Source organism: Perca fluviatilis, chromosome 2 (assembly GCF_010015445.1).
Source record: "Perca fluviatilis chromosome 2, GENO_Pfluv_1.0, whole genome shotgun sequence".
Classification (NCBI taxonomy): domain Eukaryota; kingdom Metazoa; phylum Chordata; class Actinopteri; order Perciformes; family Percidae; genus Perca; species Perca fluviatilis.
The window spans coordinates 25,513,748-25,541,438 of record NC_053113.1 but is presented as its reverse complement, the minus strand read 5'-3'; the positions used below and the strand labels follow the sequence as shown (position 1 = coordinate 25,541,438).

Below are 27,691 nucleotides of genomic sequence, written 5' to 3'. Positions count from 1 at the left end.
GAACCCCCCCACCACCCCCACCCCTTGTCAGAAAGTGCGCTACTACTGTAGCCTTGTAACTGCACTTTTTATGTTTATACTAGAACCAAAGCTTAAGCTCCGTTATGTAGAGCAAATGTCTTTACCCTAGCTGCCAAGTAATATATGGTGACCACTGTATAAAAAAAAAAAAAGGTCTGTTTTCTGAATGTTTTTTGTTATTTCTTATTATTATAACTGTTACAGTGTAAACATTAATTTCTGTCAATCGTAGTGACTGTGCAAAGCGAACATTTTGGATCACATTAAGAATTTGCACATGAACTCTTCATCATTGAATATGTTCCTACCTCCCAGCCTTGAGTAGGATCCTGGAGACAAGGCATGTGCTCTCCTTCATATGGTCCAAAGCGCTCCCCGACGTTTACCCTCCTGCGGCTCCAGATGCCAAAGCCTCCGCCAGGAACCGCTGACTCTCGCAGTTCAAAGTCCAGGGGAATGGCCAAATCTTCGTGGGGTAAAAAGATGCTTGGGTGTTGGAATGACAAGGGGTCCTGGGGTGAAGCGTCATCATCAGAGAGCAGAGGGGACACTGGTTCCTCTGCCAGGGCCGAGGAAGGTGTGGGATCACCATCAGAGCCACATACATCATCTAAGATGTCAGACGGGTAGAGGGCAAACTCATCGTCACCATCGCCTGTGAAAGACAGAGAGTCTCTATGTGAGGGCAATGCTCAGTGACGTCTTTGTGATTATCACAAATTAACAGTGGCAACAGGTTATCTTTCCAATGTTCTTTGATACGTTTCTGCAACACTGACAATTGAGTAAAACAGACAAAGTGTGCACGTATTATCTTTATCAGTTAGCAGAAGACGAACAGATGTGAAGCAACATGTGACAAAGCCTTGGTTCTGTTTTCATTGAACTCAGTAATAAAGAGCAGGAGAGCATGAAGGGAGCACACTTGTATGCTCTAATGTCAATGTTTTTCTTCTTTTTTTTACTAGTTTCTAATCATTGGACATGTTCCTCGCCTAGGAAACATCCAACAGACACATTTAAATTCTTATCAAATTTTTAAATAAGACTTCATATGTCAAAAAACAGGCTTTTCGAGGAGGAAAAACACACAGCAGCAACATGGTATGTTTGTCATCTGTTTGAGCTGATGCCAAGGTTGGTAAGCGGGGGTCTGCTCAGCATTGTACTGCTCTGACTGTTTTATATTTCCTTTTCCTGAACTCTTTCTCCACTGTACAGTGAAAACAGAGGGAAGCATACTGGGGTTAATTGTGAATAGAGTGAAACAGGACATAGAAGCACGACCCTTGAACCCACACTGGGCTTCTTCAGAGTGGCACACGTGGCTGGTGGAGTCTAATGGTGGAAGAGGGATTGAGTCATTCACAGTGGTGACACATTGTGTAGGTGGCCCAAAGTAGCACTGTTCCAAAGTCTCGGAAATAAGTGGAAAGAAAGCAGAAAAATCGGAAAAACGGATACATTTACATGCACAGGCAGTCAGAAAGGCAGAAAGACGAGTCTGCATACAGACAATCAGACAGGTCTCCAAACAAGCAAGCAGACAAATGCAAGAGCTAATGAAGAAGCCATCTAGGACGACAGACTGCCAGCCAGGTGTCACACGGAGAGACAGAAAGTCACTCGAAGGCGGAAATGATTCACAGGATGCTGCCGCTCCCCCAGCGTGCATCTGAGAAGGGCAGCGCCTAACGCAGGCTGACAGGCTACGGGGAGAGAGGGCTCTGCTAATGAGGCTCCACAACCCATCCCTGGGCTGAGGAACATTCCTGAAGGGCTGCCTGTGTGACACTGTACCGCTGCGCTGTCAGCCGTGGAACCTTTGATCCACACAGATCCACACACACACACTTCTTGTTCACTGGCCAAGAAGTAACCATGCTTCTGATTGACTGAACGGGTCACTGTGATTGGCCACAGGTGGTCATAAACTAACCTAAGAGATTAACTCAAGACCTGGACAAAGTCGTTGAACTTTTTCATGTGCTCTCACCTTTACACTGAAGAACAAGATAAGCCAAGTGCATAAATATCCTTAAAATATGTGCAAGGTCAAAGCACAATGTCTGGTGAAAAGGAACGTGAAACTGTTAACTACCGCATAAGTAGCACAGGAGCTATTTTCCTGTGCCAGTTAAGAATCATAATTCCTGTCAAAATGTGTGTTTGCTGTGGGGAAGAAAATTTATGCATGACCACATTGTGCTGAATCAGCTGTCCATTACAGATATATTTGCTGCATTTTCTGTGTTATGCTGTATGTTGGTGTATTTGTCGAACCAGATTTACAACTTAAGTGTTTCTCATAGTCGTTGCCTGCAGCAATACCTGATCACAGTGTCAGTGCAACTATTGTGTTTGACACACACACTGTGTGGGCCCGGCTTGTTTGAGGGGAAAGTCTTTTAAAGACTCTGGCTGAGCCGGGCCGGGCATGAAACCCAATGTGGCTCTGGGAGTCATCGTAATGATTTTCAGCACGGAGTAACGTGGTTATAGTCCTGGATGTGAAGCTTGCCATATGGTACAAGGACAAGAGCTTTTAAAGGTAACTGTATCCCTCCATTGCTGTTTCTCCTCTGACATTTTCCCCCCTCACACTGGTCTCCAAGTTTATATTTGATTTAGACCAGAAATTCCCCCGGTCCAGTGGACTCAACGAGAGCATTTTATCTCATAAACATATATGTTTCTGTAAGGTAAACGTTAGCCGAAAGCAAATATGCTATGTTCAGAGTTTTAAAAATTGTGGTTTCATGTGCAGATGATTGATAAGTCAAAGACCGCAGCTGTGCTTAGACGTGGGGCGGTAACGACACTGAACACAGATGATCTGATTGGTTGGTGTGTGTGTATATGTGTGTGTGTGTGTGTGTGTGTGTGTGTGTGTGTGTGTGTGTGTGTGTGTGTGTGTGTGTGTCTCAGCCTACTTAAAGCAAATAGTCCTGTTTGTTTGTTCAGTAATGGACATTACTTCATCATTGCAAGCTGACGCCCTTCATCAAAGAGGGAGAACTAAAAGAATTCTTGGTAGAGAAGGGGAACTCCAGCTGGGAGCAGCACCATGACTACAACTGCATTATCAACAGAGATGGCACATCATGATAGTACAAGAAAGCAAGTGAAAAAAAACAACTTTGATGTTGATGTATATGAACGACAACACAAAAGATTAAGTGAAAAATAATGAGAAAAACAATATTATCTTCCCATCAAATTCACTCATGAACATCAGAAAATACATCACTTTGCATGAACACAGATATGCACACAGGCGCGTGCATCCAGTGTATTTAAATGCTTGCGCTTGACGCCAAATTCATTAATTTTTATTTAGAGGGAAAACATTTGTTCCCGGGACTGCTATCTGCATGGGTGGAATGATTTTCACCTCTGCCACGAGGTGTTGGGCGGACTCATACATCACACGATTACCCCGAGCAGCGAGCAGGGCCGCCATCATCAGGGAGTGAATTAAAGATGATAGAAGGAGCTATTAATCACTGTGACAAAGCCTCTAATGGAGGTGTGACCCAGCCACTGCCGACGGGACGCCAAGGGGACGCACCCGGGGGACAAATGGATACATATGTTTACAGAGAGAAATAACCTACCTGTGGACACAGTTAACCCCCCCCCCCCTTTCTCATTTCTTTTCTGCACCACTGTCTTTCTTGCTCTTATTTCATCGCCGTCGTCCTAACAAGTGCGTCTTTTGCTGCATTAACCCATTTTACTCTCGGCCATCTCTCCTATAATGTTTGATGTCACTTATGTTTTAATCAGGTAAACTCTATTACTCCATCATGCTTGCTTTAAGTGATGTTAATCATTTCTAGGCATCACATAATATAGGCACTTAATATATATGTCTATAATAATCCATATGTTGAGTCAAGAATGTATAGTCACGTGATTCTTGTGTGTACAGTGATACTATTAAATTGTTACAAATATATCTATGGAAAGCTAAAGACAAATCCTAGTTTGGCGCCAACTAGACAACAGATTGGGGAGAACTGAATTATATTTTTATGTCCCAGTTCCTCTGCTGCATCTCTGCTTATAGTATGCTGGACAGGCGATAACACTGTAAGGTGTAAGGTGGGAACATTATTCATCTACTTAACCAGAGCCCAATTCACAGACCACTTTATCTAGCCAGATAGAGAGGACTAACAGTTGACTGATGGGGTCTTAGATCATGAAATATGGAAATGAACTCCTCACCTTACGAGAACTGGCCCTCACACTTATCTGTAGACATCATTTGTTGCCAGCGATAACAGACAAATGGGATGGGGGGCTTACCCTTGTTCTGCAGGTCAAACATAATCACACATGATCCCCTCCATTAGTCATCACCTTCAAAATTCTGAAACTGAACTCTTTATCATTCCTCTGCTTTCAATTTATATCTCTACACCAGGAATAGCATCAATATGTGTTTGTGCTGTTGTTCCAACAGTAAAACACAAGAACCAGAACAAAAAAAAAAATTGTAATCAGGGTTACTGCACTGCTGCCAAACCAACTTGGAAATTGTTTGGACGATTCAAAATATGTGGAAGGGGTTGAGGGGCCTATGTTATTGCATATTGATTAGTTTGCCTGAAAAAAAGAGGATACCCTGAGGGAGATGTAGGCGTAGACATCTGGGAGAGACAACTCATTGTGACCAAATTCAAAAGAAAATAAAAAATTATTATCTTTAGATGGTTAATTTGAACGCTCTCACAGCTAATGCCAAACAGAAAATGGCTGCTGTTGATTTGCTAAGCACAGTTAATTACGGTGCATCAGTTTGTGCCGAGACTCCCTCAGCAGGGTGTATAGGAGAGCGTTTGGAGCCCCAGGCCCTCGGGAGAGGCAATAAGCTTCCTAATTAACTCTGTCTTTGTGCTAAATGGAGGCCTTAGCGCTGCTTTTGGGGAGTCTTTTGGTCCGCAGGTCCACTGGGGTGACTGTGGTACTGAGTGATACAAACCACAAAACACTCATAGCCTTAGGTAGCTGTTTATGTACAGTCCTGGACCATTGTCCATAATCTCTCAATATTTGTTTCTTCAACCAAAAAACAATTCAATTGTAAAGATTGACATTTCCAAATAAAATAGGACATCTGCCAATGCTGTTTTCTTTTCCATTTAGTTTTTTTCAAACTGTAAAATGTATAAAAAAATAATGTTAGTTTTTGCAAATGTATTAAACCCTGGACTATCTTACACTTTCTCCCTTGATGTAAATTATGGAGCGCTGAGAAAATGCATCAAATACCCTTAAAATAAGGGACAAAAACAGGCAATGCTGCAGGTACTGTATGTAAAATGTTAGATGTCCAGTGCTTAAACAGCATGCACGCGCACACATGCGCGCGCACACACACACACACACACACACACACACACACACACACACACACACACACACACACACACGTACATACACACACGAAGGTAACAAGAGCAGAGTTCTCTACACAGTCTTAATTAATGAGAGCATTGTCTATGTTTTTTCACTACTGTGTTAGTCAACTGCTCCCTATTCCAAATGGAAAACACTCCATTAAGGGCCCTGGGCCGAGTTACCAATTAACATTGCATAACAAACTGAAACTTAGAGCTGGTCCCTTTGTGCACACACACAGACACCTAATTAATTAGCATTAGTTGTGATTAATAATGAGGGTCCTTTAATGGTAAATCTGCAGCTCCGATGGCAGGCTGACACAACAAAGGCGTCTGTGTGCAGGGCAGGATTTATCTGGGGAGCTGCTCGGGGATTTTAACATGTTTCTCACAGGCCTGACAAATGGCCTATTAATTATCTAATGTTGTCTGACAACAGCTGCTTGATAAAGATGTATGTTTGGACAGGGTGAGGAGGGGACGATACAGAAGAGGAGTGTGTGTGTGTGTGTGTGTCGTTGCAGGGTAGGGTGTATGTGAGAGTGAGGGGAGACTTGCAAAAAGTCAAAGCACAATACAAACACAATTTAGCAATTTTTCTCGAAAAACTTCCTGTCTTTATACATTTGTATCGAAAGACGAATGGATGTGCTTCTACTTCTGTTGTTTGGAATAATCAATATGAAGGATTAACAAAGCACTTTTATTTTTAATGAAATGCAAATGAATGAAGTCTTGATGAACACAGAGATGGATGGGCAACACACACACACACACACACACACACACGCACACACACACACACACACACACACACATACACACGCTTCATGTCCTAAAACCACAATCAATATCATCAACGAGGAAGCGACCACATCAACCCAACCACTTCATATCATTAACTCTCTAACAACATGGGAGCATATGGGCATCTCGCTCCCTTTCTATTCCTCTCCCTGATTCAATCTCAGTCCTGACTCTAATTTGCGGAGTTTATCTTCTGCCTGTATGTTGACAGGTGTTCCTAAGTGGGATGCCAGTTGCCAAACGATTTTTATGATTGTTTTAGCCCCGCATTTGGCCTAATGAGATAGGATCCCAGTCGGACGCTAACTCAAGCCTGTCAAATGTAAAGCAAACAGAATAACAACCTGGAGCGTACATTGTTTCCACAAGCCATACATCAGCCGGGGCGTAGAGGGAGGGCCCTCCGAATCACACGCCGACCCCGGCATAGAGAAGATGAGAGGGAAGAGTGGGAGAAAAGAGAAAGAGGAAGGGGTAAAGAGAAGAGGCAGGGGGGAAATGAGATACTCTAAGTGCGTGAAATCTAGGTTATCAAGGTATTGTAATACCATAAGAAACAATATTGTGACTTTTTTCATATTGACCTTTATTTAAAATTAGGGGAAAGAAGTCATCTTGAATGGTTTGAGCCTCTCCATATTCTGTAGGTAAGTTTGTGCTTACTTGATTTCTGTATGAGAGCATTTTTTAATTGTATGTTTGAGTCTATGACACATGAGTGTTTGTCATCTGCAGATACACATGCTTTTGAAAGTATTGATCTGTCCGTTTTCTCCTCCGAAGTGACGTGTAGAGAGAATGTGTCGACAAAGATCATTAAACCCATAATCTTCTCCGTCTTCAACTCTGATTCAATCCCAACTCAGCACCTCCTCCCAGCATGTCACACATCCTAAGCTTTTGATTTGTTTGTTCTGGTCACCTGTGCCATTCCTTTCATCTATCTTGCTGTTCCTCCATCGTAATGCCTCTATCTTTTTAGACAGCAAAAACAGCAATATCTCCTTTGCCAAAGAACAACAAAACAAAAACCACAAATCTGCACCAAGTTCCACTGACAGGTGACAAAAGAATCTTTAACATAAACATGTCAATAATCAGAAAAAGACATTATGTGGAAAAAGCCACATACAGTATATTACTTAAGTTGTATTAGTAACAATACAATGCATGTCAATGCAAACATGCAAAAATGCATTCTCTCTCCCCCTCTCTTCTCCCCCCCCCCTCTCTTACTTTCATGTCATGGCTAACTGCCATTGGGCCCTAATATAATTATGGCTCACAGTTGTGCACATTTGAGAAATTGATTCCTTTGATGAAATGTGAGCGAGGCAGGTCTGGGCAGAGCAGAGAGAGACGTATATCCAGAGTGGTTGCTGCCAGCCCCCCCAGCCCTGTGGAAGGCCCCCTGGGTACCAAGCCGCCAGCTCAACCCGGCCCAGGCTGTCCCAGTCGTTAAAAGAAATGATAGCATATGTGCTTTGTTTAAGTTTGATGTCTTCATAATGCATTACACAATTAGATTGATTTGACAATTTCCATTATACTTGATAAAATATTTATGTAGGCCTGAGGATGGTAGTTCTTATCAAAAGGGGGTGGGGGGGGGGATCTGCAGTGCAGATGGGAGCTCTGGTCTGCAGTAGGAAGGCCATCAGTCACTTAAAGCTGGGCAGAATTGTAGGCAAATACAACCTGACTACTTGAAATTTGTAACGTACCATTTTATTTTATTTTATTTTTGTAAGTCATGCAACTGAGCTTGAGCTCATTCAAGTGTTTGACATGAATAATCAGGAACACCTGATTGAGATCAGATGCATGAAGCTGTACTGTATATCAGTGAATCAATAACCTTGACCCCATATGTTTGCATTGTGCGCTATACAAACACTGAATGCTACAGAAAAGAAAAGCCTGGTGGGCATTGAGTGTGTTATGCCATTGGCCGCCCTCCCAATAGAAAATTCATCCATCAGAGACAATATTTGGCTACACAAATGTCCGGCTAGGGCACATTAGCTCAGTTGAAACCTGAAAGGCCAGTGTCAACTGTATATTGGCATGAGACAAAAATGTTGTTAGGCCTACAGCTTAATTTGTTCGGTCAGGGAGTTGGATCCCTATAGGATATAATATCTACCTCATATGACCTACATAACTCATGTGTGTCCATGTGTGTACTCACAAAATATCATACTGTTTTAAAGTCCAGCTAACTTTTTACCATTTTACTTTCTGCCAATACAGTAAATAAATCAATTTAAGCGATACATTCAAACCTCTCATGCTCAGATGTGTCTCCTTCACCCTTCTTTCCTCCCTAATTCTCTCCCTTTTCTCACCTGTCTCCCTTCTCTCTCCCCAGTTCCCTTCACACCCTTTCTACGAACCTCTCACTGTGCACAACCACCCCACATCCATCACAGCCCAGAAATTTAAAGAGCCAAATTGGCCTCATCTGTCTCAATGTTGGATGCAGATGGAGTTTCTTCTGCTGAGGGAGGTGCAGTTAGTCACCCCTGCTGCCCCCACCCTTTCAATCTACTGCCTTAAAGCCAAGCCAGCCTGCACCGGTCTCAACACTATAGAACCATGTTATGAGGCCGGCTGCTGGGATAAAGAGGCTGCAGCGGTGAAGTGACCACTGCACTGACCACACACACTCTCTGCTTCATTCAGTTTTCTTTCAATCACATTTTTCTTTTTTTGTTTTTTTTTTCCATCTAGCCTTCTTTCTTGCTCACTCTATTTCATTTACTCACTCCCTTACTCGTGCTTACTCATATTGCGAGCACGCACACACACACACGAAAAAACACGCGGCAGCGGCCATAGCGCAGCCTGCAGTATAGTCTCCAGCAGCCTGGTCAGACCTGGCTCGTTAATAAAGGCCCTAAATGAGGCAGCATGCATAAAACATGAAGCGCCGCGTGCTGCTGTAATGAACTGCTGCTCCATAATTGCATCTCAGAGCCATAAAATGAAGACAAAATATTTGAAGAGGGATTCTGTCACCTCTCTGCAGACGCAACACTAATCACAGGCATTCTGCGGGGCCCTTGGGGTCTCCCCTTGACAGAGAGCAGGGGCTAAACGCCCAGGGCGGCGACATTGGCTACACCCTCCAAGTAATAGGACATAATTGAATAATTGCTGATTAGAAAATAGGGGGAGAGGTAATTGTATAACAGTGTCCAGTTATCTGAAATGATCCCATTGGGAAGGAGAATATGATAATATGGCACAGGAATGGATAACAAAAAAAAAATATATATATATATCTACTGTACCTTACACCTACTGGGAAATTATTTCATTAATTTAGGGGTCAGTTTATATGCCTGGAATTATTGTTAAGGCATAATAGATGAGATGGTGCAACAGCTGGTATAAAATAAGTGTTGTTCGTACCTGTGTGGGGAGCCAGATGGGGGCAATATATTAGGATAATTCAGCCAGACAATCTGTTAGTCACAGGAAACTAAACTGAACTGACCAACAAAGCAATTAAAGTGTTCAAAATTACATATTGATTTATTGAGAAATAATAACAAAAAACACAAACCAAAGAGCATTGCACACACACACACACACACACACACACACACACACACACACACACAAACACACACACACACACACACACACACACACACACACACACACACACACACACACACACACACACACACACACACACACACACAAACGCAGTGACAAGCTCAGAGACAGGCAGGCCTCCAGATGAGAGATTGGAGTCCCACCCAGGGGTGTCACCCAGACAGTTAGAGAGTTGCTGTAGTGACAGGGCGGCTGCGGTGACATAATGAAGGTGCTGTGGTTGTCACAGGGGGTCAGTGGTGATCACACTGCCCAGCTTCGGGTGGGGGGGGGGGGTTAGGGACACATATAATGAATCCCACCAATGACAAATGACTCTAAACTCAGGGCTGAGGCATCTGACAAACTCAAACTCATCACTTGGACACCTCAAACACACACACACACACACTGGCAACAACAGACACTAGTAGGAACACGCACACATACTCTGTGAAGCAACAGAGAAACGTACACATTCTGTCAACAATTTAAATATATACAGTGTATAATCAGGGTGCTACTAAACCTGCATAGCTCTTCCATCTCCTTTAACAAGCTTCTTTTTTTGGAGGAACCTTAAGATGTTTAAAAAAGCTTCGGGTTTCTTTGCTCAGCTTCATTTAATGAATCTTTTCTCTCACCTCTGGCTGCCACTTGAAACTGTTGAAAAAGAGCACTTAATTTTGCTGTTGTGGCACTACAGTGGCAGGGCAGAGGTTATCAATACGGGCATTGTTTAACATGCACAATGAGACACATGAATTCAGGAAAAAAAACTCTTGCACTATTCGGAAGCATAAGCATATACAGACTGCAAAAACACAAGTCTCATACAGACTGAACACAGAAGGTACCGATACTCCTTTAAAAAGCTGAATTCAATCAGAAACGGGGTCTGTGTTTGGTAAAGAAAGAAAAACTTAACTATTGGAAAGCAGGAGTATTTTTAATGTGACAAGCTGACCACCTACTACCAACCTGACATCCTCCATTTAATATTTTTGGATGTGAATAGACTTTGTCTGAGGGTTGCTTTTCCAGTCTCAGGGTCTGCTTGCCTCGAGCACTACCACAGCAGCAGGCCAATTCCACCTTAACGTTGTTACAGAACTTGTTACATACAATAATGTCCGCAGCTACAGAGACTTTCCAAACCACAGTGTGACATGTGGAACAGACCCGGGCATGGAAAGGTCCTGGAGAGGATGTTTGTTTAATGATTGTTGGAAGGCTAACATTTAGCCCCTGCGCCCCGAGCAACAAAATCCCCCTCGGAGCACTGAAGCTGTTTATGTTATTTGTTATGGATGTCAATTTCCCTCTATTTAGGAGGTGATTTAACTGGGAAATATACAGTAGGATTGTGCTATTGTGTGGGGATTGGTGTCTCTGTGTGTAATACACTACACAGCTCTACATGGGAAGCTGGAAATAAACAGTGTGGGTCATTGTCAAGACTGGCGTTCAGCTTATTTTGAATGCTAAAACCTGCTGATTAAAACTGTGTGTGTGATTTTTGGTGTAATAATTAGTAATATTTCCATTTTCTTCACTTTCATGTCCGTGATAGATGCGATGAGATATGAAATGCATATCTTGAAATTGCTAAAATAATAGTTAAAATTGTATGTAGACTGGTCACTTAAGGCATTAACCTCTTTGGATGACAAATGCGCATTACAAAAAAAAACTTCCTTCAATTCATCTTCTTAAATTTTGCGCTATAACACATTGATATTTAGAATAGGACGCACTTGAAAACCGGCAGGCTGTTTTATTCTTCCCTGCATTTCGTAGGTAAGTGTGTGAGTGTGTGTTATTGTGTGCATGTGTGGGGAGGAGGGTGGACAGAAATGGAGAGTGACAGCTGCCAAATGACAGTGGGATTGAGGTGGGAATGCAGAAGGACAATGAGGGAAGGAGAGGAACATGACAGTAACAACAACTCAGATTAGACTGCGATCACACACACTTACACACACACATAAACACACACACAAACACACGCTCACACACACACACACACGCTCACACACACACACACACACACACGCTCACACACGCACACACACGCACACACACACACACACACACACACACACACACACACACACACACAAAAACACGCCTCACACACACACACACACACACACACACACACACACACACACACACACACACACACACACACACACACACACTCAGGGGGGTGGATGGGAAATGGGGTCCTGCAACGAGTGCTCAGTGTGTCATTCAGACAGATGAGAAGGATCACAGAAATGCTGTTTCTTCTTCCTAATTCAAACAAACAGGGACTCTAAGCAGAGCCACATGGCCTCCCTTAATGACTGACATTTTGTTTAAGAACCATCCATAATGACCTGGTTTGAATTTAAATACTTGGTGTTTATTTCACAATGAGCTGCCAATATTCACCAATGAAAAATTCCAAAGTGCTTGAGTGACTTGAGACTGTTGACTTCATGCTTTTTCTCTCTCTTTGGTTTTTCTGTTTTGTACATATTTGGAGTGGCATGACTGTGGAATTAAGGACAGATTGCCTGAACATGAACAATGTTGAGCATAAAGTTAAACAGATTATCAGTAGATCTCTTACATTAATGCATTTGATATGGTTTTATTTCTACAAGCGGGTTTTAATCTTTGGTATGACGGACTTTCACCAAAATATAGCTGTTATATTTCTCAAACTGCATTTCTTTATATTTGACAGCATTGTTAAATGAGCAAATTGGATTCATTAAAGCCTGTTATCTCTTTACTATGGCTCATCAGCTATGTCTAACATCATATTAGATCCATGTAAAGAAATGCTGAATTCATTTCAGAATAATTATGTATGAAAACATGCACATGGCTAGTGCAATGCAGACTCTTATATACCACCACTGTCTGTAAAAGAAAAATCACTGTTTTAAGGAATTTTATTGATTAGGGAAATAAAGCAATTACAAATCACAACAGCACACAGATTAAACTTCTTTTGAACCGCTTGATACATTGACAATCTGGTAAAAAAATGGCCAGGACGGAAAGCATCCCCCAAAGACATTACAAGTGTTGCAGCCAATTAATATCCGCCTCATTTGAACCTGCTGCATGCACTTTTGCAGCCAAAAATCAATCAAGGGCCACTTTTTTTTTTTCCATATTGATGGACTGCATTGAGTGAAAGAACGCTAACTCTAAACTAACAATGCCACAGCCATGTACATAGATGGAAATCAATTGTAATTAAAACTGAACAAGTGTTCCGCTTTATACACTCAAAGAGTGCATTGGTCATTAAATACATTTTCATCAGTTATCAGTTAAAGGTTTTAAATGAAGTGCAAGACTTCTGCCTCCTTTGGGATAGCACTCAATGCTTCCACACTTGCGTTGCAAATTTACCCGTGCTTGCTTTGCAATCAAAAGGCAGCTAAATTAAGTATCAAACAATTTAATGTTATGTGTCACTCTCCAAAACAATCTGTATTAGAAGCACTTAATTAAACTTTCAAATTCAAATGTACTAATCAGTTTGCGGCAGAGTGGGCGCTTGTTTTTCCCACATGAAACGCCACGGCTGGCCAGCCCGGCCCATTGCCTGCTCATTAACATGAAGGTGCGATTTGCATTTCCTGATGGACTGTTCCAGTTTTTAATATCCCTCTTTCTGCTCTTACATCAATCATGGAAGAGGAAGGCCACCATAGGCCACTATTAACCCTCCAAATCTGCCACAAAACAAATATTACAAGAGTTCACTAATTTGGAGATCAAAAAGCCACTTGTCCATTATATAATTGAAATGAAGGCGGAGTGTTGCACTTCTGAAGAGCTCTATAATTACCAGCTGTTAATTGCACACTTGTGGTGTCTCACTTTTAATTAAAAAGAGCGGCTCGTTGCTGGACGATAAGCAACAGCGGAGAGGCAGTGGTTTAATCAACAAAGCAAGAGGAATTTGTTTCTGCTGTGGCCAGCAGCGGGTTGGAGAAATCTTCAAATAACCCAGGGAGATTAAAACGTGTCCATTAGGACCAGTCAGGTTTTATTTGGGGTGGCAGGAGCGAGGTGCATTTGAAGTCGTCCCGCTGCAGAGTCCTCGGCGGAGCGCGGCTGGGGGTGTGGGTCTAATCAGCCCGCTGCTGGCCCTGAGCGCTCAAGTGGAGGAATTGGACCCCGCTGGTGGTGAGAGAAGGAAGGGAGGAAAGGAGGTAAAGAGGGAGGGAGGGAGGGAGGGAGGGAGTGGTGAAGGAAAATACCCCCCATCACTCTCCCTTTCCTCTTCTCTCACTTTCACTTTTCCTGCTTGAGACCGTTACTACCAGAAAAGGTCTTTAAACTATACGTCTTGCTTTCTTGAATTGTCTGTTTACTTCGCACATTAGTCATTGAAAGACAGCCTGGCAATCTGCACAAGCATGAGATATCGCTCCAGGATGTGTCAGCGCCCTTAGACAATACACAAACAACCTCAGGTCCCTTTTGGACATACCGGAGAAAGCCCTTCCACCTATTTCATGACCTATTGAACCATGGCAGCACAATATAAACTAAGAAGAAAAAAACAAACTTCTGTACTTGATAGTCCCAACATGTGGCTATAACTCACACAATGTTTATATGAATGAGACAGTTACCTTGGTCAGCAACTTTGGGCTGATGCCAGGCCTCCAAAGGCTCTCGGTGCACCCATTGCATACATTACATGACTACCAGAGTGCGATAACCTCATCCACCCTTTCTCTGACCCCTCTGCTCCATCGCTGATAAAAATGTCTGCCAGGAAGTGTCCTTCACTTCGCTTCCTCCCTCTCATGCTCAATCAACACCTGTCACCACAGGAATCAGCAGCGTGATGTGAACGCACTGCATGACGAGCCATTTCTCTGCACGTCCAACTCACAGAAATCCTGAAAAATGATCACTGCTTCTAAGATACAGATTTAAATAGTCTATGCATAAAATTCCATCCAGGTTTGGATTATATGTATAAAAATTAGATACAAGAAGTAATAACAGAATCACTAGGGGCTTCCCAGACCCCCTGAGTGTCGCAACTCTTTTAGATAAAGAGCTCTGGGTTTATCTAAGGAAACAGTCGCTGGGGCGAGGATGGTCTGGCCTCACTGACAGATTAGTCCAGCCCAGGCCCACTTCCTGCCTGCTGAGGACACTAATTAGAAGGAAGGACTGACACCACAATAAGAGCTGACAGTTGAGTGTACTTAGTACAGCTTCACACAATCCACCGCTGTATTAGTACAGCAGCCACGCCAGCCCGTAAATTTCATCACATTAGCTAGTGCTTATCTGATGTGACAAAGTTAACCTGGATGTTGTTTACACAGAAAAGTACAAGGGCAGTTCTGAGAAAACTGTGAGGGTGCTGAAGTATGCAAAGTGTTTTATTTGAAATTTAAAATGTTATCAAGCTCACCCTCCCCACCATCTCTTTCTCTCCTTCTCTGGCCCTCACCCTCACTGTAGACACACACACACAAACACACACAAACGAACACACGCATGCACACGCTCACACACACGCACACACACAGAAAAAAGTAATTGTGAGCCTGGTCAGTTCCTGTGTTGATGACATCCTGTTCACAAACACGTTGAATAGTGTCGGAGGGGTCATGGTCACTCACACCCTCACGCTGTCTGAGTCTTATATCTTATGCTTCTATTCAAATGACCTTTGACCTAATGTAGCATTTAACGTGGAAGAAAAAAAGAGCACTCAAAAAGGAGGTTGCAACACATTGATGTACGAATAAGTGTGAAAAACGCTTGCACACACACACACACCTAAGCTAACCACAAACATCGCTTTAATCCCAAAATCACCAAATGAAGGGAAAATGCGCTGTTACCCAAAGGGCAAATTTACAGTATAGTAACACGTCCGTGCATGTAATGGGCTGAGCTGTTTTACAACACCAGCGTGAGCTGAGCTATTGTTTTTTTTTAGAGGTGCTGGCTGTTATTGGATTGTTTTACACTTGTTGGGAGAATGTTTATTCCAGAGGAGCTCTGTGCGGTGTGGAGTGTGTTTGACTGAGTCAGACTGAGAGAGGGAACGAGAAGGAGAGACAGAACCAATACTTTCTTAAGCCAAGTGGTGTGTTATCTGTACACATTTTGAGCTATCCGCGTGTACGTCTATGCTGTATACAGCCGACGTAAACGTACACGCCACTTGGCGTGTTATCGCGTAATCATACACGCCACTTTCTGAAGCCAAGTGGCGTGTTATCTGTATGCATTTTGAGCACCGTATACAGCGGACGGGTTGGGTTTAGGAAAAGAAAAACCGGTTGGGTTTAGTAAAACAAGAAAGCTACGGTTGAGTTTAGGAAACGTGACATGCAGGACACGAAGGAAACGTGACAAGCGGGACACTATCCCCGGTCTCCTGGGTGAAAGTCCTGTGTTGTTTGACCCATCCACCACCCCGTCAATTCACACGCTATCGCAAGGTAATGGAAGTCAATGGAGGCCAAACGGCATTGATAACATGCCAAAAATGGCATACAAATTAGCGTGTCATACATACGCCACTTCATGAGATCAGTCTGACAGACAGAGCTGTGTGTATGCACATGTGTGGCACTCTTGTGCAACGTCATTAGGAGTGTGTGTTGGGGCTGCTGACCTTCTGTTGGTGTTTATTTATCGGGATGCTAATGTCACCCAACACTGAGGGCAAGCAGCAGTCCTTAGGTACATGTGGTCACTCCACACACTAACCCAATGCTACACCACCACACAATGCTTGAACAACTAAATTAAAGATGTGAATTATAGCAATTTTACAAATGAATTCATCAGGACACCCATAATGACCTCATATGATAGAGCAATATCATTGAATTTGTGTCTGTTTTTTACACATTTACTGTGATGTAACAAGTAAATGATTAAAAGCTCCAGTGACTTTTTAATAGGGCTGGGCGATAGGGAGAAAATCAGATATCACGATATTCCTGACCCAATACCTCGATATCGAAGCGATATTCTAGGGTTGACAATTGGTGCTTTAACAAAATATCTTCACACTTAGATTTTGGATAAATAATCATCAGTAATGTAGACATAATGTCTAAGTGGTGAAAAGGCAAATAATAGAACAGCTAGAACAGTCTGGTAAGTTCAGAAAAGTACATCACTTTACTGTAATGCAGCCTTTAAATCCAGTAAAAGACACCACTTATGTCATATCACGATATCACGATATCTCATATCACAATATCGATATAATATCGATATATTGCCCAGCTCTAGTTTTTACATGAGTGCCCTCTTGTATATGTGTAAATAATAAATGTATTTTAAATGTTATATTGTTATGTAAATGTGTAATTTTACATTCTTTTAGGGTGACTTTTTTACCATCTGTCTAGAGACTGCAGATGAAAAATAGACTTTTGGCTAACTCTGGCATATTGACAAAAATGTTTATTAATATGCACTGTCTCTGTAATAAAATAAATTTAAAAAAAAACTAAAGAAATAACACATGCATATGCTTCTGCATGTATCTCTCCATCTCTGTATCTGCGTGTTAGGTGAAATAATTGAATGTGAAAGTGGAAAAGCGGGCATTTTCTGGGGCTCTCTGTGGCTATGCCAGCGGGCAGAGCAGTACGTCAGCACGGGTCATGCGCCACAATGTGCCTGTCAGTCCATGGGACGTCCCAAAGGAGAAGGGCAAGAGGCAGCCCCCACCAACCTTGCCCATCCATCATCGTGACACCGCAAGCTGCAGTCATGGGAAACCCACCGCTGGCCAGTCACTCTGGACCAGAGATGGGAGGGAAAGGGGGAGACGGGACTCGCCATCCATTAAAAACACATTGTTCTGTTTATTATAACTAGTTAATGAGGTTGAAGTGAAGCTTTGCTTTGTTTTTCAAACACTTCCAGAGGGGATTTGGAGGCAGACAGCCCTGTTGCTGGGTCCGGGCGAAAAAACTCATAAGGGCCTGGGTGTTTTAAAATGGATGTCTCTAGATTTTATGAGAGTAGAGTTGGCCATGTTAGGAGTGAGCTCCTTGGTTCTTGTAAAATGAATCGTTTTTAGGGCTTTTCTCCATATGATGAGCTCAGACTCTGAAAACCTTTTTCTTCAGTTTGCCATCCCTTCTTCCTTTTCTCCAAACCACTCCACTCCATTTTCGGCTGGCCCACAGTTCATGAATTCAACAGAAGTCTTGTTTTTGACTCTACAGCCAACATCCACAAACAATTGTTAAACAATGTTGGCAATCAACTGTGTACCCCTGTGTCAATCTTTCGAACCAGCCAAAGAGGAAGGATGGAATAACATACCTGTTTAAAAAGTAAAGAAAACTAAAGAGATGTTGCATCTTTTGTCAGTGGGCACTGGCACATCTGATCCATGGACGATATATTTTTACAAAGCAAAAAAACAAAATGGAAAGAAAGAAGTTGGGAATGAAAAGTAGCGTGCGTTCAGCAACATCAGCGGTTTGTGGAGCCAGAGGCCCCCTGTCTCCCTGTCTGGTGGAGATATGAGAGAAGGCCCACTCCCTGTCCGGCCGCAGCAGGAGCCTGGGCTGCCCGCTGACATGCCTACTTTAATTGTTAGTATTAAATCACTTGCACTTTAACTCAAGATGCTATCTGCCAGGCATTAAGATCTTTTACAGTAGCGAGTGTGCACTGCTTAAATGTGAAACACCCTAGAGTGACACAGACACAGTATTCACTGTACGCCAGACAGAGAGGTGTGTGCATGTATGCACACACAAACGCACATTTGCGCGCACACGCATGACACAATGGAGTCCTGTATTGGACTGATTGTCGGTGGAGCGGACAGACAGGCAATCGGACTGCACCCCACCCTGACAGCAGGCCACCTGTCACTCACCAAGTACACCGCACCACCAGCTACACCATCAGCTGTTTGCTTTAGGAAGGCGGCTCAAAGCCAATTAAAATACACTTAGAGCCATGTCCGACTTGTGTTTGGAAAGATAATATATGTCCAGGAGTCCAGTCAACGCGGTGTGAGCAAGCAGGCGAGAGGGAAGCACTCTGCATCATTGTCTCAGAATGCACCGCGTCATTATCGCACGGACAAGATACTTATCTTTGACTCTTTGCTAAAGCAGAAAAACAGGACTGCACTTGATTCCAATTGTTATGCCCTTCAGAAAGAATATTATCTATGTTTTTATGGTTCCCCAGATGTTTATGCTGCTTTAAACATATCTGCCTGTGCATTAGGCAATGTATAGATATCACTTTTAACTGTCAAAACAGGATCACTGGCTCACTGTAGCTGTTATTTCTTCTGAAGTCCGTAAAAAAAAAAAAAAAAAAAGAGGCTGAAAGAGTGACTGAAAACAATAATCATCAAAAATTAGTAGCCTAATACAGAAATGTGAAACATATGGATTTACCATTATATGTGAAAAGAGACGGACAACGTGCAGGGAGTAAGAGAGAAACATGCACACAGATGCAGAGGGCAGAGGGTGCTGAGATGAGTGGTGGTGAGTGGTGAGCAGAGACGGGAGCTCCATGTCTGTTCAGTGTGTTTTAAGAGTGTTTAAATGAGTGAAAAGTCAGTTATGGTTTCCAGATGGGGGCCGGTTTGATCCGGATCATTCTGACAGGCCTGGACTTTGATGTGCTGCTGCCTATTACTGACATTACAGGGAAACAGGCATATTTCTCCCTAATCACTTCCAACTCGTACGGCCTGCACCGGCTGGCCACACCAGAACTGTGTGTATGTGTCCATGTATAAATGCCAGAGTGTGCTTAGCGAGAGTTCATGTATTTGTTGTGCTATATTAAAATATGCCTGTGTGTATGAGTGTGCAGATACACGCTTGTCTCATGGAAAATAAGTAGCAAAATTGGCAGTATTAATGTATACATTCGTACCAGAGCCTGCGGTAACGCGGCATGTCTGCGTTTGTGCTCAGGTTGTATTTTAACCTGATTTTGAACGTCATCCTGATGTTTCATCACAAACCCTCCACTTCTAATGCAAAGCAAAGAAGAGGACACGAGAGGAGAGTATAATGGCTTCATTTATGCCGAGGGGAGAATTCCCTTGGACACATCCATCTTGTCAGGCAGGTTAAATTTAGTCCAGACAGACAGAAGGGAATAATTCCTCCACTTCCCTCTCCACCCATACTCCCCAGTAAGCCCAGTGGAAGTCATTTCTCAGTGACCACAGAGGAGGAGGACCAAAAGGGGAAAAGGCGCGCCACTCTGCTCCTCACTAATCACTCTGTGACCCTGAGACCACCCCCTCACCCCCCCCCTCCATCACTACCCCCTCGCAAGTCTCCTCTTTTCCTCCTCCTCCTCATCTCCTAGTTTTTTTGGTGGAGAGGGATGAAGAGTGGAGGAGTGAATCAGGCCGAAGTTCCCCCTCTTTATCTCCCAAAAGCTGGGGAATGCCAAGGGGCCGGCGCTTTGGAATCCGCTGTTTTGTCTGTCTCTTGGGGAGAGCTGGGCTGAGTCCCCTTGGAGTAGCACAGGGAGGTATTCAGAGCAAAGTCTGGAGGGCCCTTCAGCAGACAATGGTGCAGCCCGGGGACAAAGTGAGTCCTTGATGAGGGATCCGTGGAGAGGTGCAGGTGTCTGAGGTGAAGAACAGTCTCTCAGGCCTGACCCACTTATCTCCAGCAGCTCCTCTCTTCTACTCCTCTCTTCTCTTTCACTGTTACCACCCCTGATCACATTCGTCAAAAACAAGAGCTTCTTCAGATTCTTAAAATGTACATGTAAAAGTGGGCGTACAGGACACCTCGCTTTGCTATGCTTAGAAATGCCACTAATGTCTGTCTAACCTATGCGTGGAATTGCGCACAGAGACCGTGGTCTACTCATAGCAGGGAGGAAAAGGCCTTTGACCCCAGGGCTTCATTCAACATTCCTGGTAATTGCCCTCCATCATACTTTGTGCCGGAAAAAGCAAACGTCTAAATAAACCCCGTCAAACCATGTTGTCCATCTGCCGGCAGATAAGATGAAGAAAACAAGCCATGTTCCATAAACACAAACATAGGGGATCACAAATCAGTGGTCACAGTCACCGCAACCATAAATTAGCCTCTGAACCATTTTTAGCATTTAAGTCCAACAGGGAGAGGACAGTGAAAGGAGAGGACAACCCACTCTTTAAAATCTCATCATTGCTGTCAATGTGGGCTCTGCACCATGAAACAACACTGGGATAACATCTGCTAGAGCTGGAGAGGGAAAACAACAACGATGTGGCCGCGGAAATAGCGGATGGCTTCTGATGGCAGGGCTGGGTTACCCGGCTGCAGTATAGAGACTGTGAGTGAAGCACAGGAGAGACCAAGAGAGGGACGGAAAGACCAAGTCACAGCCCCCTTGTGGAAATGTTTGAACTAGTTCTCTGTCTTTCACATCTAAGAGAAGGGAGATTTCCATTAATTTAAGAGACTTTTCTCATCAAAGAGTTGTTTTTTGAATTTCTTCGTCAGGGTGAAATTTAGTTTTTGTTCTTCGACAGAATGTAGAGTTATCAGCAGCGATGCACGTGTTACTTGGGGTTTGCACGTCAAAAAGTTGATAGAAAAAGAAAATATATGACTGTGTGTTTGTTTACAATCTTTTTCTCTCCAAATTATACTTTAACTGTCCTGAATTATTGTTGAATATCTCATGGGGTTAACATGGATGACAAATGAATCCGTCAGACATTCATTCTACAATGCTTTCTCTTTATATTAGAGCCTCTGGGAAGACATTACCTTTGTACAGGAGCTCTTGCAACATGAAATGACAAATCGACAATAGCATCGGCTCTCAGAAGCCAGCTATGCGTATTACGCTTCTTTAACTCTCCTAGTTGGAACAAGCAGGGCCTCTAGAATTCCACAACTAGATTTATCTTATTTTCTCAACTTATTTTCATATCTATTTCCCTTTCTTTGTGAATTAGACGGTAAATAAAGCCACCGGGCCATGTGCATAGTGAAATCAGCTGGAATTGCCACATTAAAGAATGCAGGCGAGGTGTAGCCGGAGCCATCCTCCTGGATTTGGGCAAATTCAGCTGATGCAAAACAAGGAATTAATTTGAGGGGAGAGGCTTGCGTGCTGAGCTTGGCGGGGTGACAAAGATGAATGGCATCATTCCAAGCGAATGGTAATTTCACTTTTTGTGACAGTGCTTTAGAGCAAAAGCGACTCGGGACGCACAAAGCATTTGCAATCCCATTGAGGGCCCTTGGTACCTGCCTATCAGACACTGCACATTGTTTACCAATCATCTGATATTGATTGGTTTCAGACTAAAGTTTGAAGATGAATTAGAGTGGGAGAAGGTTAAGTCCTAACCTTGAAAGATTTAGTGTCTATTCAGCCCGCGTGTAGGACTCTCCTCAGCTCACTCGGAGAATAGAGAAGTTTTAAATTCAATAGGGGGTGTGAGACACAAAACGTGTCACATTCACCAAGTGAATCCACTGGAAGAAATGCAGAAGAACACCCAAAAAGCATAATCTTTCTCCCCAGTTGATAGAAATGGTAATTGCATGTGTGGGATAATACTTTGAAGCCAAGGCCTCGGTCGGACAGACCGCCTATTTAGGTTAAAAAAGGGGCAACAAAACAGCTCCTTCTTAACGCCTTTGTTCACTTCTCCACTCTTTTAAATGTTTACTGAAAAAGAACCTTCAAATCCACTCTCCATATCCTGCACAATGTGGCACCTATCACTCTTGGGTGCATGGACACATTGTATTGTGTGAATCATTGATATGTAGCGATCATTCCCATGAATCATTTTCTATTTACCATTCAAATTCTCAGGAATCCGATTATTATCCTCTTGAGATGGACAAAAACATTTTCGTGAGATAAAGGACATTATTTGAATACTGTTACTTTGAAACACAACAGACTGCATGGACATACTCACTATTGTCAAACTGATATTCTTTACAATGTTAACCCTTGCTACTGTTGTTCTGCCTCCGCTTTAGACGCATCTCTGAAGCTCTTGAAGCCACAAAAAAATGATAGAGCGCCACAGGACACCCGGAGCTTCCATTTTAACATGCTGCAGAAGTGATGTTCTGACAATTTGACATTCATATTTTAACATTTTTGACAGAGCCAAGAGCATGCTGGTACCAGCATTGGGTCCCCTTCAGCTTGTCGGGATGTACCATCTCCCAGCATGAGGTTGGAGCTCTAAATGGACCACTGGGCCACCCGTCACAGCTGGGCCACACCACTTAACATCCCCCTCTCATCCCTCTCCAGCCGACAAGCTCTCTGGTCTACTCTGAGGCTCTCCAGCCCACTCGACCTCCCGACACAGCACAGAATAGGCGCAGGCAGTGCTAACCCCACAAGATGCCCTGGTCAGAGATCGCATTAAGAGAGTGCATGCGTGGCAGAGAGAGCAAACACCATCCCTGTGCTCATAAAGTGAATCATTCTGTCATGTTTTAAACATCCTTTTACCAACACAGACAGCGGTAGAGGGAAAAAAAGGCCTGTGTAGGCCAAGCAAACTCTAAAATGCCCATACTTGGTAAGGTGATAAAAAAGAAAGAGGAAGCGTTAGGAACCCAGAGCCACAGGTAGACCATAGATACAGAGTCTGAACACAATTTCAGCAATTTTCCCTTTTGAAAACACTTAATTCAAACACACTTCTACATACTGCATATGCCAGGAGCCCAGCTGTGTCTCTTATGTTACAGGGCCTGTGTCAATGAAGTAGCGCTCCTGCAGACAGGAAGTGGACAGAGTTATGGGTTAGAGGGGGCTGCTGAGGATACAGGTGTGTCCGTCGTGACACAGAGTCAGACAAGCAGAGCCGTAGAGGGCAAACAGAACAGGACAGCAGGGCTCAGGGTCTCGTGGCTTCTGTAAATCATCCAGAAACTACTATGTAGACCCACTGGGGGAAACCCACGCGTGACATGCCACAGCGGTGGCAGAGAGGATGGCAGATGCTCCATAACTCAATAAGCAGAGCATGGTGGTAACACTTGCAAGGGTCCATTGAGCAGAATCAGTTAAGGCCATAAGGTAGAAAGCTTTGAAGAAACTATATAAACGAGGCTATAAGCAGAATACTCTTCTGTATGTTGTTGAACACTAAATAGGCCTAATAATAATACATGACTTGACCCTAACGCATAAAACACTGTTTTTAATTTGTCGCGAGCTCCAGTTTTCCACTCGCAGATCAGTCTGGCATCTTGAGAAAGAGAAAATTTGGAGCCGTTCCCCAAACGACCAACCAATCAGCGTTGGTTTTGAGGCGGGTTTAGGTGTGACGCAACGAGAAGCGTCTATGACCAACATAGGTGGTGACAGACAGATGGTTTATCCAATCAGCTAACCAGTATTTTCAGACAGCGGTAGCTAATTCTGTTAGCCGCTCGCTAATGCTTTTTTCTCTTGGATCCTTCTTTTGGAATATGGACCGGGAACCTGAAATGGTGCCTTTTATTCGTAAATTCTCGTTACACAAACGGCAAATATCCTTTACCGACATGTTGCTTGCTTGCTGAGCTAACGAGCTATGCTTTACCTGCAGCAGCAACATAGGTGGTGATAGACAGATGGTTTATCCAATCAGTTAACCAGTTTTTTCGCCCCTTCCCAAAAGTTCTCCAACGGAAAGTTCCCAGATGGATATGCCGAGCAAATCAGTCAGGTTAGTGGCCTATGTTTGGCACACTTTTATTCCAGGTTTAATCACAAATCACAAATATACTGTAGCAACTGTACTCATACAGGATGTACATGTTATACTTGTGATGCCGATGAAGGAACCTAAAGTTTTTCTTATACAGGCTATGGTAACGTAAACACACACACACACACACACACACACACACACACACACACACACACACACACACACACACACACACACACACACACACACACACACACACACACAGAGGCCTCAGGGCTTAGCTAACCCTCCCAGCCTGGGGGGGGGGGCCTGGTGCTGCAGCTGTCCCACTGGCCACGTCCACCCCCTGAATCCTTGAATCCCCTAACCACCCACCACCACCACCACTAGCCCCCCAGCAGCAGGTTTCTTCCTACAGAGGAAAAAAAAAACACGCTTCATTACGTCCTCTCTCCCCAGAGCAGCTAGGGGCCTTTCAGTGCAGATAAGCCTCTTAGACATGAAGTAGCGCTCAGAGCAGCATTTGAGTGACAGCAGGAAGGTTTAGCCATTCAGTGGACAATGCTCACATTCTCTGGCTTTAATCTAGGAGGCGGACAATGATCTGTTTTTTAAGGCCTCATCTCCTCTGCTTTTCCCACAGCAGTAGGTGACTGGCACAAGGAAGAGAAAAAGAGACAGAGCGGGCCGAGGGCCGGCCGGGAGAGCACGCTGCTATCTCCCAAGGCCTCATGTTTTGAGGGAGCGAGGTGGGAGGGGGGGCGGGAGTAAAGTCGACGGAAGGCAAAGTGCATCAATCACACACACACACACACACACACACATGCACGAGCACAAACAATCACTGGGTGATGGTTGAGTGCGTCTGTGTGACAGACAGGCAGGTGAGAGGCCTGGTGGTGACGTGGCTTAGTGTAGAGCTTTGTCATTCTTATCTGCTCTGACCACTGACATCCATCCCTCCTCGGCCATTGTGTGCGTTTCTATGATGTATTTATACAAACGCTAATGCACGGGCAACTAGGGGGAAAAGAAGCTAGACAGTGTGAAAAGGTATCCAAACAAAATCATTTGTTTTGATTTCATGAGACAATGTAACTAAGCCCTGCGACATTCTGGCCCTGAATGTGCTTTGATGACATAAAGCCTTGTATAATCGGTGTCAACCTGGATAATTAAATAACTCATTTGATTAGTTTAGTGTGATGCATGTCAGCTGGCAAGGCCTCACCAGACAGATCCACGCATATCATGTCCATGTTGATGTCAAGTTAAGTTAATGTTTTTATAGCAGGCTTTACAAATAGATTAGACAATAGAATTTAGAGACACACATATTCTCTGCAGGGAACTAACATTATGCCATTATCCAGAAGGTGTGTACATTTATTGCTGGATTATTATTATTATTTTTTTTTTATCTCTACCTATCCAAGGAAGTGGAATGAGTAGGAGCATTTACAGGGTCAACATGAACAAATAACACAAGTAGGGACTACACGGTGTCAATTTGCCAAAGAGCTAGGTGGATTATTTTAGAATCACCTCACACTTTAGGCTTGTTTGTTTTGCTCCGTAGTAAGTATAAACATCCACACCTCATCTACAATAAACAGACACTGCGTACTATTGAAAGAAAAAAAAAAGAGAGAGAAGAGAGAGAGAAAAAGAGAGAGAGAGAGAGAAAAAAAAAAAAAAAAGAGAGAGAGAGAGAGAGGCTAAACTGAAGCCATTCAAATAGACATTTGTGTGTGTGTGTGTGTGTGTGTGTGTGTGTGTGTGTGTGTGTGTGTGTGTGTGTGTGGTTGTGTGTGTGTGTGTGTGTGTGTGTGTGTGTGTGTGTGTGGGCCGAACATACGGAAACATGTCCTTCAAGAAACATGCCCGTAAAAAAAAAAAAAAAAACTTCAGTGTTTGACTAAAGTGTCAATCACTGGGCTACTTATTACTCTAATTGGATTATTGCTACAGTTCAGCCCTCTTTATGCCTCTCTGTTTCTAAAAATGGCAGTGCCAGTAACTCTAGCTGGTAACTGTGTGAAGAAAAAAAAAATAAAAGGAGTGGAAAAAGAGTCTTAGTAAAAGTGTATGTGCTGCTGAAATAGCATTTGGAAGTATTTTCAATGTACATAAAACATAAACTGCACTATATAAATGTTGTGGTGGGGTCACTTTTAAAACTAGTTGTCTACAAATGTAAATCATGACTGACTCATTTGCTTTAAATGCATATTTATCAAACCAACAAAGACAAATCCTCAGCCATCCGCCATGTCCTCAGCACCTCACCTCTCTTACAACTTCACTTGCATTAATCTCACACACCTCATCACAATCCCGGCACCTTGACCCCAAAGATCTCATATCCTCCGCACACCTTTACCTCCTTTCTGGGCTCAGCCACAGCTCTGAAAACCCACAACTAATAACTGGACCACTGGACTTGTTAACAATTCCACCTTCCACTAACTATGGCACTTTTTGTAATCCAAAGTTTTGTCCTTTTTGAGAGTCCTTTTTCTTATTCATGCCTACTGTTTTTTTCAACCTATATATATATATATATATATATATATATATATATTATTTTCTTTTTTTTATATTATTATTTAGATTTTTTTTTCAACGTATTCTCTTCTCTTTTTGTGAGGTGTGCTGAGACACCTGGTGTGGGATTGTGGGTCCTAACTACTAACATGACCTGACAAGGAGATACAGAAAAACACATGTTACCAGCAACACACAAGAAACAGACACAGCCATCCAGGAATTGGCAGATCATCCAGCAGACATTTGGGATAGGAAGATCTGCCTCAGGCCTAAAATGTACCTGTAAATATAGATAGAAAAAAGAAGGGAAAGAAAGAAAGACACAGTCAAGCAGTGAGATAGACATATCAGAAGACAGATTGGGCAATTAGACAAACATACAGAGACAGATCGTTCCATTGCACAGGGACCTGGCGGCGATTGAGACAATGGGCCCCTTCACTATACTACTGAGTGTTTATGTCCCATGTCAGTCTGCATCACCAGTGTCCCCCTGACTGCTCCCAGCTGACGCCCCAACACACACACACACACACACACACACACACACACACACACACACACACACACACACACACACACACACACACAC

At 43.3% G+C, this 27,691-nt stretch overlaps 1 protein-coding gene across 12 annotated transcripts in view; it reads right to left on the bottom strand.

The window, feature by feature from the left end:
• The window catches only part of mecom (MDS1 and EVI1 complex locus), a 133,586-nt gene that overhangs the window by 91,424 nt on the left and 14,471 nt on the right, over nt 1-27,691 (bottom strand). For all 12 annotated transcript variants that reach the window (XM_039787617.1, XM_039787585.1, XM_039787612.1 and 9 more), the window contains exon 2: nt 330-676. In XM_039787617.1, coding sequence (XP_039643551.1) covers nt 330-676 — 347 coding nt within the window. The remainder of the gene's footprint in view (nt 1-329; nt 677-27,691) is intronic.